Below are 14,725 nucleotides of genomic sequence, written 5' to 3' on the forward strand. Positions count from 1 at the left end.
TAAGTGGACCTCAGTTCTAAGTTGCTCATGACATGTTATGGTCAGGCCACATTATTTGTGCTTCTCAAAGAGAAAATAAAAATAATCCAAGCTCTACAGGATATTTTACTTCTGCTCATGCATATGAGAAATATTCTGTTTGGAGACAAAATTATTGTGTGCGCTGTCTACTCTCCTTCTGCTGTTACGTATCAGAGTTGTCATGTAGGCTGATTTAGCAGAAGACATTCATAAAAATCATATATTGAATACAGCCATGAGTAGATCATCTGCCTGATCAGACTTGAACCCCACGCTTTTATGGAGTCAACCAGCTGAATGTTTAAATAGACCAGAGGGGCACTTGTACACATGATGGAAATTGGCCATTTTTGCGGTTTAATTGCGTCATGTTGTACACGTGCAGGGGTTTTTATGATTTAAATAAGTTTGCTACGTTGCAAACTAAGCCACATCTGCATGTAGCTTAGTTTGCAAAGTAGCTATTTGTAAGGTTGCAGCCTTTGACAGCTCACCTTTGACAGCCCACCACTGCAGGAAAGGCAGGCTGAAGGCAGAAGAAGTAAAGGACCTGGTCCCTTTTCTTTACTTTTTTTTTTTCCACAGAGCCTGCCTGTGTCTCTGAGCTGCAGTGGGCCCCAGTCCTTCTTTCCACAGCAGTGGTGCCCCCTGGGGATGCCCAGGCAAGCTCCTAGTGTGTACCTGCTGCCCCAACTCAGGCTGAGGGAGCAGTTGGATTGGGCTGGGTGCTGCCTGCAAGCTGAGCAGCACCCTCCCACCAGCCACCCACCAAGGTGGCCCTGGGGGGCACCGCTGCCATGGAGGGAAGGTCCAGGGCCCCCCGCAGCTCAGGACCTGCCTGCAGCTTGCTCCCTGGCCACAGGAGAGGTGGACAGGCTCTGCAAAAAGAAAAAGAGAAAAAAGAACAGGTACCTCGCCACTTTTTTTTTTCTCCCTTCAGCAGAGCCTGTCTGCGTGAGCTGCCACCGGGCCACACAGCCTTTTAGCTGCATGAGGGCCTGGTCCTTCCCTCTGTGGCAGCAGCACCCCCTGGGGCCACCCGGGTGGGGTTGTTAGCTGTGTGGGTGCTGCCCCAGCTCATAGGCAGCACCTGCCAGATCCAATTCTTCCTTGAGCCCATGCTCTGGAAGCCTGCTGGGCGCTGCTCCCTGTGCAGGTTCAAGGAAGAGTTGAATCTACAGCTAACACCATGCTGTGCAGCCCTGTGGCAGCTCATGCAAGCAGGCTTCACTGGGCGAAAAACAAGCAGCAAGGGGCCTGACTCTCTTTTTTTTTTTTTTTCCCTTCCATGGTCGACAGATGAGCTGCCAGCAGGCCCTGAGATGCCAGGGACCCCGGACCTTTCTTCGATGGCGGTAGCACTGAGCCACTAGCCACCCACCCAAGGGGCCCCAGGGGACACTGCCTCCATGGAGGGAAGGACTGGGGCCGCTCTGCATCCCAGGGGCTATTTGGCCTGCCAGCAGCTCGCCCTCTAGCTGCAGGAGAGACAGGCAGGCTCCACAGGGGGAAAAAAAAAAGGATTTGGCCCCTCACCGTAACGGTGACAGAAGCCCCTAAATTGAAACAGTGGGCTTTTAATCATTGTAATTAAAACCCCACCATTTGAATTTAGTGGACTAATAGCCTAGGAATCAAGTCAGACCATCTTTTTTTCCTTGACCTAATTTATACTAGAAAAGGTTCGCTGCTATGGCTATATTAGCAAACCTTCCTAGTGTACATACAGCTTATACCACCTCCCCAAACAAAATAATATCTACTTAGCAATACTATTTTTGCTGCTATAGCAGTATCCATACTAGTGCTTGCGCCAAGACAGCCATGTCATAAACAAAATCAGCCCATAATTAATATTACTATATTGGCAATATTTTAAGTGTAAAATCGGCACTAGCCAAGTCAGCACTTTTAGGAAAGCCTTTTACAATAGTAGGCAGGAATTTCCCAAGTGCCTTGTCAGCTACAAAGAAAGATGCTCTACTATAATTTACCAAAATGGGCTGTAAGCAAGACCTATAATTCTCTGAAAAATTAGTCATTACAAATGTTGGGAGTGTTTCATGTTTGAACATACATATTTGTCACTATGAAAATGTCCTTAGAGGAAATGTTGTTCCTTACTGCAATATCTCATGGCAGGAAAAAGAAACCTTGGATACTGTTTGTAATGATGGAAATACTTCCTCTTCAATATTTGGTACTCTACTCACCCTTCTCTCATTTGAAGGAAAGGCTTGGTGTCTCTTGGTTAAAAAATAGGATTCAGTAACCTGTCCAGTAGAGAGTCATGGGTAACTGTGACTCCTGCATCTCATGTAAAGTGCTTTTGAAAAACAGACCACTTATTTGAGTGCATAAAGGTGGCTGCAAAAGCCTACGTAAGGGCCTACTTTGCAAAACAGAACATTCTTAGGGGTAAGGGATGCTCCAAACTCTCACAGTTTGTCCCATGATTCCATCACATATTTCAGATGACCAGACTGTGTGAAATAAGGTTTTGTCTTCAGCCTGGTTCCTGCTAAATAGTTCTTCCCATATAGTTAAAAACAAATGAGCAAACCTATCCACATAGTCATATTTGACCTTTGTCCTGTTTCAGCCCAGAATTGAAGGACTGCATGGTCAATATATAAAGAACTACTACTTCCACAGGATTACTAAGTCATGACCGAGAAGTTTAGTTGGGCAACATGGCAGTGCTTGTACAGCTGATGCCCCATTCTCACTGAGAATGAGATGAAATTCATCTATGCTGTAGAATAGTGGTTTCCAACATGTGGTCCACAGACTAAGGGGCCAGTGAAAGATGACTATGATCAATCAGAAATTTGTGAATATCCACACTTACAATTCAAAGCTGTCTGCACCTCCATTCAAAATTTCCAAAGGGGTCTGCAAATGAAAAAAGGTTGAAACTCACTGCTGTAGAATATCAGCGCAAGGGACTCTGCACAGCCTAAACCCCACAAAGAGCCAGCAGCAGAGTTTTTTTCTGGAGGAACAGAGTGCTTGTAAGTCTTCAAAAAGTCTAGTGCAGTCAGGAAAGGGTCATTGGAGGTTCTGCAGGCCCATTGGACCTACTATTCCCAATAATTGCACAAGAGAGAAACTGAAAGAGTAGCTATGACAAAGCTGTACAGCAACCCTCCCCCCCTGGCCATAGAGTGGAACGTGACTTGACTTCTGCAACTTCAGCACATTTCACTGCAGGGAGAAGCTGCCTATTTGTGATTCATGTGGATGGGGATGGATTTCATTTTGGAAGAATAAAGATCTTAACTTTAGTACCCACTGCTTTCAATGTGACACCTTTCACAAAACTTGAATTTATTTCTTTACATCGTTTGTTTGAGCTTATAGTAGAACAGTATGATTGTTACACAGTTCCCTGTCAGCTGTAACTGACTATATTTCACATTACTTCCTTTGCTAGCCTGCACAAGCAAGTGGCTGTGAAGAACATTGTGAAGACAAAGCAATGCCTGAAAGGTAAGAATTTTTACTGGGGTATAAAAATGACACGTGTAAATTTTGTACCTCTGGAATGAAATAAGTAAAAACTCAAACAAACCACAGGAATTACATATGTGCCTATCTGTAAATGTATTGCTGTTGGATTGTTTGGACTGTATTCATGTTATATGAGAGGTCCTACAGAACCTGAGGTAGAACCTGAGGTTCAGGGATGCTGGTAGTGAATTATGAATAGTAAAAATCTGCATTAGAATTCCATTGTGTTACTTGGACGTAGAAAAAATATCTGCTTTCCCAATTGTCTGCATACATTCTGATTTTACCAAATTCATTGGTAAGGGGAGCTTTTCATTTCTAGATCATTTCTAGATCAAATGTGCCTTTCATTTCTAGATCACTGGTTTGCAACCAGTTCAGATGAGGAAGGACAGAAAACGGTTGCTTTCTGGTAGTGATTTAGATTACATTGACTGAATTGATTAACTTTGTCCACATACGTTTTCTTGGCATATATTTCCATCATTATTACCATGAGGCGGGCACTAGTCCCTGGTGTCACTTTGTGGGCATGCCAAAATGGTATGTCTTCTCCCCGCTTAGAGTTTGTGCTCCAGGGGCTATAGCAGCAGCCCTACACTGTTGCTATGTGCATACTAGGTATTTTCTTAAGTAAACTTTAAAAAACGAGAAGTTAAGACTTCTATCTTTAATGGACAACATTGAATTGAGCCTAAAAATAAAAATATAGATATTGTAGAGTTTCTCTCTTTTAAGGGAATTTCACAGTCTGTCATTCACCATGATGGTTTTGCTGAGTATATCAGGCCAATAGCGTTGACATTTTATTTATTCACATATATAAAATGTAAATGCCTTTTTCTAATACAAAATAATAAACTTGTACATTCTCTACTTGTCTAGGTTATTTTCAGAACCTCTTATGGGGCAAGCAGATGAAGATGAAATTACGTGGGGAAGTGATGAACTTCCAATCAAATCGATAAACCAGGATCATATAGATAAAGGCAAGGAGTTGAACAAATAACCAGTCAATGAAAAATAAAGATTATAGTAAACACAAAATGTTAGAAATAGCTGTTATTGGCACTGGATTTACAACCCAGTCCTGATACCTTGTTCCGGGCAGACCCAAACCCTCAGACCAACCATGACTTCTTCCATTTGATAATAGACCAATGTTATTGTTGCACAGTGATAGCAGATAAGAGTAATGGAGCAAAGCAAACAAAATATCTACCCCTCCCCCCGATCCTACTTATCTACCTAGGGTTCCGCAGGGGGACAGTACACCTGGCCAGTATGGGAGTGCCACCCTGTGGTCCTTTGTTGAATGTCACATGTCAGCAGTCTTGGAGGTCAAGGGCCAAGGCCTGCCTCCATGACGGTGTGAGCGAAATGGACCAGTGGTGTGCCCTCCTCCCACAGTGGCCTCAGGATCCCCGCCACTGCTCTGAAAATCCCTGTTTGTATTTTTTTTCTCCTGATGACTCTTCATTTCTGGGTACCATTAATTAGTTTCCCTGTGGTTGTCATACTATCCACATTCTGTTCTGTCCACATAATTCTTAGTTTCCAAAACTCATTGTATACATATATCTTAATTTGATCATCAAAGATGCTGTGGGATGCCACTCTTAATTTGGGCATCCCCGGCCTCCTACTTTGGTCATTTCACCACAACCAGAAATCCCAGGGGCTTTGCAGCTGGTCCCTGTGACCTAATGCCAGTTCTGTAGAGTTCCTTGTCTTTGTTATAGAATACTGTTTGCAGGTTTTCAATTTTCCAGCCTGTTTGTCTGCTAGCTTCGAACATAGTGGGCACATCTATACAAGATGCTACCTGCACAGAAGCCGAATAATACAGTGCAATAATGTGTCAAAGCACAAACAGTGCTAATACACTACTGCGCAGTATTATTAGGCTACTGTGCAGTAGCGTCACTAAAAAGGCGTTTGCCAGAGCAACTGCACAGTAACTCTAGTTACTGCGCATTTATTTAGTACTTGATTATACAAGTACTACAGTGTCTGCTAAAAGGCTCATGTGCCTGCTAAAAGGCTGAGAACATGAAACTTTGTCACAAACTTTTAGAAACCAATTAACCCTTGCCATTCCCCTGAACCCTACAAGCCAATTCCTAAAATAAAATTTCTAAATATCATTTTCTAGCTATCAGCTATAACAGTCTACTGGCTATCATTTAGGGCCCAATCCTGATACGCCTAAACAATGGGAAATGAGACTGCTCATCAGCCCATAGGGCAATAATTCTTCACCAATGCCATGGTACTCTGGATTTCCTTGAAAGCCTTTCAAAGATGCCATGGGATGCCACGTAAAGTTAATATTGTTAGACGTGCAAACATGATTCACTAGATCCAGAGATTACAAATAGAATTCATAGTGTTTAAATCATTCTGACCTGTTGTAGTCTTTCTGAGTTGCTTGCAACAGAATTGCTCAGTTTCTTTTTTTTCTGTAGTCAAAAAGGAAGTGAAAAAGTACAATGCCAACATTTTCTAAGGGCTGCCTTGAGTCTAATGAGAGATGCCTTGAGTCTGAAAAGGTTGCAAACCATTGACATAGGTTTTGTACCCTCATAAATCAAGCTTCCAAAACCATGACTGCTCCTCAGAACTTCAATCAGTAAATGAGAGACTCTGCATTTCACAATATATGTTTTACTGAAGTGCATGTCATATGACAAAGTGCGCAATCCGGCAGAGTTTACACTGGTATCTGCTGTGTGCCTGATACAGCAGTTAGTTGACTGAACTCAAGTCGCACAACATTTTCCTAATTTCTTTGGGCCTAATTTTGCCACTGCTAGTAAGTTAATTGACCTACTGACAGCAAATGCTATTTGGCATGTGTGCGCCAGAATCTAATCATTACTGCTGCCATCTGGAATATTGTCAGGAATTTCACATCCTAAAATTCATTTTTAGCAGACTCGTATCTGTTGTGTAGGTGGTTCAAGGTGGTTTTAAACAAAAATGAATAAAAATGAACCTGAATTTTTCTAGTAAACCTTTTGAATAATTCAACGGGCACTGGACATTTTTCATTCTTGCGTCAAGGAAACTTTGACTATGACTTTTGTTGTGCTTGAATGAGTAATAAAGGACACTTGCCTTTCTAAAGTATTATTCACTAAAAAATATAAAGCATTTACTTTAATCGTTAGACTATATTTTAGGGTGAGGCTTTAAAGGAAACCTATAGTCTTTGAGGCTTAAGAGCACAATTCCCCCCTTGAGAGCACAGAGGAGGAAAGGGATCTTGGAGTCGCCAGGATCTGGAACCAACTTCCTAGGGAAGTGGTCCTCGCTCCTACCTTGGGTAAATTCAAAAAGAGATGAACACCTGTCTGGGGTCATGTAATCCCAGCGTGTGCTCCAACCAGTGGCGAGGGGGTTAGACTAGATGATGTATTCAGGTCCCTTCAGACCCCTAACTACTATGAAACTGTGAAACAATTCTGATTTCATATGCCTATGTGATCTCTTAATTATGTAAATGACAGCATGTCAAGAATGTATACTGAGATATATGTTGATTATGTTAGGGTGTTTATGGGGGTGAATTTTTTTTTTTTTCCTAAATTTGACTTTTTCACATTGCTAGTCATTAATTGATCCATGTAAAATTTAGGGGGAAATGGTAGGGGGATAGCAGGTAGCAAGCATTACCACTGAAAGAATTAAACGGAGCGCTTTTTGTCTCAAGGATGCTTTATGGTAACCTTTAAGCATAAAAAATCAATGTGTATGTTATGAATAAGCAAATGACAGCCTGAAATATATATATGTGTGTGTGTGTGGTGTGTGTATATGTATAGATTTTTCTGGGAAATCTCTCTCTTATTTTGTAGCATTGCAGTATGGTATACTGTACACTGCCCTTAGAATTATCTATTGATATGAATACATAAATCAATCTTGTTCTTCTGGTAGATTCTTCTTTCATGACAAATGAAGAGCTGTCTGTACTCCCAATTGTCAAAGTGCTTCCTGGAGGCAAGTATACAGGAGCCAAATTGAAGTCTGTCATCAGAATGTTACGTGGACTCCTGGAACAGGGAGTTCCTTCAAAAGAAATTGAGGTAAACAAATATGGACTATTTAAAATCTTTCTGTATAAGATTCTTTTTAAATATCCCTCATTTGGACAGGGCAAGGCAGTTGGAAACATAGTGTTCATCTACACATCGCCCTACAGTGACATAGCAATGCACTAGGGCAGTGTAGCAATCATGTGGATCTACATGTGATTGGCAGCTATGTTGCTGTAGCAGCGCACACCCCCATTTTAGCGTACCGCTAGGGTGATGTAGTGGCAAAATCTAACTGTGCACTATGTGAGCACTTACTGTGCTATGCTTTAGTACTTCCCTTTGCAAGTACTAAAGGAAGGAAGTACTAAAGCACAGTGCTGTAGCAGCATCACCATATGGCAATGTGTAGATGCATCCATAAGGCCTTAAAAACTGTCATTATTAGCACCATTGCAAATATGGGGAGAGAATACTGTATCAAATGCCACTCCACAATCATTATGTAATTATGTTCATTCACGTAAGCTATGTTGGGTTTAGAGCTAAAAATATAATCTCCCACTTAAAAAAAAAAAAATAAAAAAAAATAAAGTCCACAAAAGAATGTGAGATAAATGGATAGAGATTCATTCAATGACCTCTGCATACTCCAGCTGCAGTACTGGAAGATCTGAAAACACAAACATCTGTTCCTGTCAAAATTGTGATTAGCAGCCAACCATGTTAAAACTTCCAGGTGAGAATCAGCAAGCAATTTCCAGATGATAAGTTTTTGCAGAGCTGTACATTTCTTCCCCATATGAAGCAAGATTTCCTTGCATTACTGAATTGTTTAACTTGTCCATCTATATGAGTACTATTTCAACATATTGCTGATACATGTTGTTAATCACTTAACTGTTGTTAACATTGCCTGGCATTTTGCCCTTCCTAGCAAATACATGATTTAACACTCTGTTCACAGAATCTTCAAGAGTTAAAACCTTTGGATCAATGTCTGGTTGGGCAAGCTAAAGAGAACAGGAAGAAGAACAGATATAAAAATATACTTCCATGTAAGTCGGATAAATGTTGACATTGGTTTAAACAGAGGAACAGTATGGGCTTGTGGATTTGACATCAGATCTAGAAAAATAAGTCTGGATTCATATTCCCAGTTCTCCTACTGCGTGGGCAAATTGCCAGTTCTCTCTGCACCTCTTTCTTTTCTGTTAAATAGAGATATTAATGTTTATACACCTTGGATCAGAAGTGCTATATAAGTTCTGTGATTAACATTGTTTTTGTTTTAGGAGTTTCTTGCATAAGATCTATCTGACTTTATTGTACCAGATACTTCTCTTGGTTACACTGGTGGTAGTCTGGAACACCAAATATGTAATACTATTGTGGGAGTAGAGTTTTATCTTCCAGTAGGCATGAGTTGCACGTGCAAGGGAAGTGAGGTCTGAGACTAGGACTGGGAACAAGATACTCAGGTTCCGGATAGTTCTGATCTCTGTTCTTACAAAGACTCTGCATAACCATGAACAAGATTCTTCAAGCTAGATTTTCAGAAGTGCCAAATACCCAAATCAATGGGAGGTCCCAGTGCTCTGCACTGTAATAATCAGATTCCTAACCTGGCTGCCTCTTTCCCCTGTGTAGATGTAGCTAAAATCAGTTTCATGAAAAAGGGATGTGTGGGACCTGGTTAGGATATGTAAGTCTTCCTTTGAAGATTAGAAACACTATATAAAGAAGAGGTGTCTTTACAGTATATAGGTTTAATTAAGTATAAATCAATAAAATATATTTCTATGCTGGGATTGCAGATGATACTACTCGAGTGCCTTTAGGACCTGAAGGCGGATACATCAATGCCAGCTTCATTCGAATGCCAGTGGGAAATGAGGAATTCGTTTACATTGCATGTCAAGGACCTCTTCCTACAACAGTAGCAGACTTCTGGCAAATGGCTTGGGAACAGAAGTGTACTGTGATAGCCATGATGACCCAGGAGGTAGAAGGAGAGAAAATAAAATGCCAACGCTATTGGCCTGATATACTCAGCAAAACCATCATGGTGAATGATAGACTGCGGCTTGCCCTTGTGAAATTGCAACAGCTGAAAGGATTTGTTGTGAGAGTGCTGGAGCTAGAAGATATTCAAGTAAGTGACTCAAATCATACTGTACCATGGTGGTTTTGAAAGAGCTGTCTTTGAGTGTTTGCATCCCTATCCTGACATGGATTCTTTGCCTGCCCACTTTCAGTCCAGTCATGGGGATCTAACCTTCTGTGTTCTGGGAAGGTGACAAGGTATTTAGGTCTGTTTTTTAATTTTGTCCTTGCTTATGACAATTGTGACTGGGATTTTCTTTCCCCACATAGGAATGTGGGTGAGCAGTTCCTTCCACAACTGGAACTAATTCTGCATAAGCAAGCCAAATGAACGTTTCAGTAGGTAGCCAAGTGCATTACCTAATGTGCCCCTTGCTCCTTTACAAGACAGGTTAGAGACATGGCTCTACATGTATGCTCCAAGGCCTTAAACTGCAGAAGCAGGATGTTCCATGAAATTTTAATTCATTTGTAGTTAAACTTATACAGTTGGATTTTTTTTTGCAATTACCACAGTTTGGATGGTAAAAATAGTGCTATTTTACGTAGTCACCACTTAAGGGTCACTGAATCATAGTTTTATTTTCCTAAATTTTGAGTCAAATTTTGGGTCAAATACTTTGCAAGTCTATCTTTACTATGAAGTATTTTGAATATTTCATCTAAGACCTTGCCTGTCATATTTGCCATTTCCACATTCATTAGTTCCCTCTTGTTTTAACACTTTAGACAAGTGAAATACGGCGTGTTTCTCATCTGAACTTCATGGCCTGGCCAGACCACGATACACCCTCTCGACCAGATGATCTGCTCACTTTTGTTTCCTATATGAGACACATCCATAAATCAGGACCTATCATCACTCACTGCAGTGCAGGCATTGGACGATCAGGGACGCTTATTTGCATAGACATCATTCTAGGATTAATCAGCAGAGACTTGGATGTGAGTACCCAGAGGATGGATTGAACTGTGTTTGTAACAGTACAGAACTGTGAACTACTATTGCAGCTATTTGTTTATTTTACTAGAGTGCAACAATGTTGAGTCTCAGACCCTGCCTATAGTGTAATCATATTTTAGTCAGTATATGGTATAAAATGTAATAACTATGAGAAGAAGAAATGTTAAGGACAAGAAAAATGATATTTAGAATCTCTCTGAGTTTGTTACTGAGACACTTGAGGTATCATTGTTTATTGAAACCTAAACAAGGCAGTGTATGGGGTTATTTAATGCCTGTAGTAATTGTCTGTATAAAGTTAATGAAATATTCACATTTATTTTTATAATTTTTAATAAAATGTGTGATTTTTTTGCAATCTATTACATTGGTATAGTATAGTATATGCTGTATGTTCACCAAACCTGCATGACTTGATGGCTGTTTGCATTTTACTAGTGTATGTCTGATGGACTAAAATGTGGATTCCCAAGTGCCATTTCCCATACCTGTGTTGTGTGGAGGAGCACACAGGCATTTATGAAGTCTCCATCTATGAAGTCTCACTTGCACTTGTCTGTTTGTTTCTGGCAGTTTGACATCTCTGATTTGGTGCGTACTATGCGACTTCAGAGACATGGGATGGTTCAGACAGAGGTACGTCAATCCATTTGTTACTTTGTGCTTTATCTAAAGGCTTCTAGTGGAATTTCTTAAGGTTTATAATAGGCAGATAATATCTGTGTTTGGAAGAATAGTGGAAGGACTTACTCTGTGCCCCAGGAGCTCTTCCTTTATGCTGCAAGAATGAAACCAAGCACTTGCAGAGAGACAGATTTAATTGCATGTAACTTTGAGCGTTCTTTAGTGTGTTCAAATATCAGCACTTAAAAACATCAAGCTTAACAGGTTGCAACCAATGTGTAACTGTTGTGTGTGTGTGTGTGTGTGTGTGTGTTGAACGCTGTCTCTATCGGCTATAAAAAATCTGACATTTGTCTCATTTTGGAATTCTTGTGTTCAACTTCCTACTATTTTGGAATATGCTTATTTTACTTCCCGGGGAAGTAATGCCTTAATTGTTCATTAGTACCTTATTACCAGGGATCCTGGTTTTCTCTGATTAAAAATTGCAAATTCTCTGGTTAAAAATTGCAAATTCTCTGGTTAAAAGCCCAAACCAGACCCACTGAGGCTGACACCCACCCCAGCAGGTAAATGTATGTGGAGGGAAGGGGCAGAGCAGGGCGGGGGCAAGGGAAGGTGCTGGGGGTGTAGATCAAGAAGCGAGGAGTGTGCCTCTGTGCCCAGTCCCAGGATCAGAGCCGGGGGGCGAGGGCAGGGGTGCCACTCTGTGGGCCACACATATGCCAGCCAGCCTGATGGGAGGTTCGCACATGGAGGCCGTCACCGCAACTCTGCCACTGCGCCCTGCGCTACCATCCCACAGCCACCTGAATGGCTTTGTGGGGCAAGTGCTGGAGGGCGCAGCAGCAGCAATGTGGTGGCAACCACCATGTGTGGGCCACATATGTGCCACCCGGCTGGGGGGTGAAACGGGGGAGCTTGCATGCAGCAGTATGCCCCACAACCGGCTGCATGGCTCCACGGCGGTGTGGGGTGGTGGCGGCTGCATGCAGGGTTGGGGGGGCTTTGTGGGCAAGTGCTGCTACTGTGGAGCCATGCCCTTTGCCCCTGGATCCTAGAGGTAAGTGGGGCTTACTGGGAGCAGGGCCAGGGGGTGACGGCAGGGGTGTCCCTCCTGTGAGGGGCTTTGCGGGCAAGTGATACAGGGGGCAGTGTGGTGGTGCCTGCCATGTGCGAGCCCCACACATGCCGCCCAGCTGGCTGCCCAGGGGAGGGGGAGAGGGAGACTGGCATGCGGCCGGAGCGTAGCTCTGTGGGCGACTGCAGCCACGGCGAGGGAATGCGGGTTGGGGGGTGCTGGGGCTTGGGCTAGCACGCAGCGGCTGCTGCCACTTACTTAGAGGGCCATAATGACGATGACTGCCGCCGCAGAGCTGTGCCTGGACCTGTGCAGTCGGCCGCTGGGCGGCAACAGCAGTGTGGTGGTGGCTGGGCAGCACACAGCCATCCCCGCCACCTCGCGCTTCGCTGCTGCTGCTGGCCACACCGCTCCGAGCATGGCTCCGCGGTGGCAGCAGGAGGTTTTGTACGCAGCAGCTGTCGCCGCTGGCACGGGCAGCCCCACAGGCAAGCAGCAGTGGCTTCCCATGCCACCAGTGATGACCAGTGCCTCCACAACCTCCCGCTGCTGCTGTGGAGCCGTGCTCAGAGCTGTGCGGCTGGCGGCAGTGGCACAGGATGGTGGGGATGGCTGCGTGCCTATGTTTTTATGATTCTATGAAACAAAATCTCCAGAAACAGTCCCATACTGTATAGTATTACTATGATCAAATTGGAAATTTCCATATCTTTTTGTTCTTTATCTCTAAGAAACTCATCCTCCCTTTAGTGGAGTGCTTAGAGAGAGAGCTCTCTAAATAAGGTCAAAGTTGTGGTGGTGGTTTTATTTGGAGTACAGTTAATTTATGGAGAAGAAATTCCTTAGCCCATTCTAAGTTTAAACTTTAAATTGCATAATATTTGCTTGTTCCACTGCAGTATATTTTTAAGCTACATGAAATGCTGTTTAAATAAGGATCTCAGCAACTGTAATGTTGTTTAGGTAGTATGACCTTTGTTAATGTATTTCTGATTTTTCCTTTCTCACAGGATCAATACATTTTCTGCTATCAAGTTGTCCTGTATGTCCTAAAACGTCTCCAAGCTGAAGAACAACAGAGAAGCAAATAAAATCCCAGAGCCTGAAGTGCTTTTACAATAAGAAAGCGAGAGAGGCAGAGGGTTTTGCATATTTTGTTTGTTCTGCCAATATTATCCCAGCCCTTTTCTTCAATTTATATTCAGCATTTGTTCTACAAGGACTGTCCTTCACTCCACTTACAGTATGTAGTACATAGAAAAAGGCAACACAATACAGTATTGCCCCTATTCCCAGCCAACCCACTCATATATAATGATGGGGTTCTTTGTATACGCTAAACACTATTTAATAGAGTTGCATTTTTGCAGCTTCCTTAATCTGTTATGACTTGCTGAAATAAAAATGTTTTAATCAAAAAAAGAATGATAATGTAACAATGCCTATGGCATGTACATGATTGTTTTTGGTATTTGTTTCTACTGCATTAGGGATGGGTGGGAAATCAAAGCAGTATTTTATCTTGGGTGTACTCTCTTACAGGGATTTAATGGTCTCTTTTAAAAGCTTGTTTATAGTAGAGCTATGCTTTTCACCATTTTAATACACTAAAGTTTATTTTGTAGGGGATACTTGAAATCAGTATTTAAGCTTATAATAAGACACCTATTAGCCTAAGAAAAAGTAGTGAATGTTTACTGTAAGTATCAGTTATAATGTTTACTTCATAGAGTCACATGTATATATTTATATACTTTTACAAAAAAGCTGAAGTATAAGGTGCCTGAATCTATGATTGGGCATCTCCACTGTGTAAATAAAAATATGCTTTAAAATTTATGGATCCATAGGTGTGGTTTTATGTCTATATGAGATGATAGCTCTGCCTTTATACATACTCTTCACCAGACTATCAGAGCTACTTTTTGAGACAAATCTTTAGACTTCAATTTTGATTTCTATTCCTCCTCTTCTCATGTTGGTATATTGATTCAGCAACAGCAGATGAATGGCATTTCTGTTGGAAGAGTTTGCAAATGGACAGAGGGGAGAGTCTAAGAAAGGGAGTATTTCTCCTCAGAAGGCTCAGGGAACCTGTTTAGTAGGGCTGTGCGAAACAGCAGTTTTCCGCTTCTTCATCTATTTTGATTAAAAAACACTGTTCCATTCCGATTCGTCGAAACAGTTTCCCTGTTTCCACATTTCGATCAGGCCGGGGAAGGGAACTCAGCCCAGCTGGGCCGAGTTCCCCTCCCCGGTGCTATGATTGGGCTGGGGAAAGGAACTCAGTCCAGATGAGTTCCCTTCCCCAGTGCTAGGATAGGGCTGGGGAAGAAGGGAACTCAACTCAGCTTTGAATCTCAAAACATTTCGACT

At 42.2% G+C, this 14,725-nt stretch overlaps 1 protein-coding gene across 18 annotated transcripts in view; it reads left to right on the top strand.

Annotated features, from left to right (window-relative positions):
* PTPN13 (protein tyrosine phosphatase, non-receptor type 13) overlaps positions 1–14,188 on the top strand; it is a 218,115-nt gene extending 203,927 nt beyond the window's left edge. For 16 of the 18 annotated variants that reach the window (XM_025197238.1, XM_006018088.3, XM_025197236.1 and 13 more), the window contains 8 exons: positions 3,458–3,513; positions 4,420–4,523; positions 7,477–7,625; positions 8,542–8,632; positions 9,392–9,729; positions 10,410–10,625; positions 11,218–11,280; positions 13,360–14,188. In XM_025197238.1, coding sequence (XP_025053023.1) covers positions 3,458–3,513; positions 4,420–4,523; positions 7,477–7,625; positions 8,542–8,632; positions 9,392–9,729; positions 10,410–10,625; positions 11,218–11,280; positions 13,360–13,440 — 1,098 coding nt within the window. In that variant the 3' untranslated portion in view covers positions 13,441–14,188. Of the gene's footprint in view, positions 1–3,457; positions 3,514–4,419; positions 4,524–7,476; positions 7,626–8,230; positions 8,314–8,541; positions 8,633–9,391; positions 9,730–10,409; positions 10,626–11,217; positions 11,281–13,359 lie in introns of those variants that run through there. The other 2 variants (XR_003092691.1, XM_025197247.1) reach the window with 2 other exon arrangements.
* Positions 14,189–14,725: the final 537 nt, after the last annotated feature.

The sequence above is a fragment of the Alligator sinensis genome, unplaced genomic scaffold (assembly GCF_000455745.1).
Source record: "Alligator sinensis unplaced genomic scaffold, ASM45574v1 scaffold125_1, whole genome shotgun sequence".
Lineage (NCBI taxonomy): Eukaryota > Metazoa > Chordata > Crocodylia > Alligatoridae > Alligator > Alligator sinensis.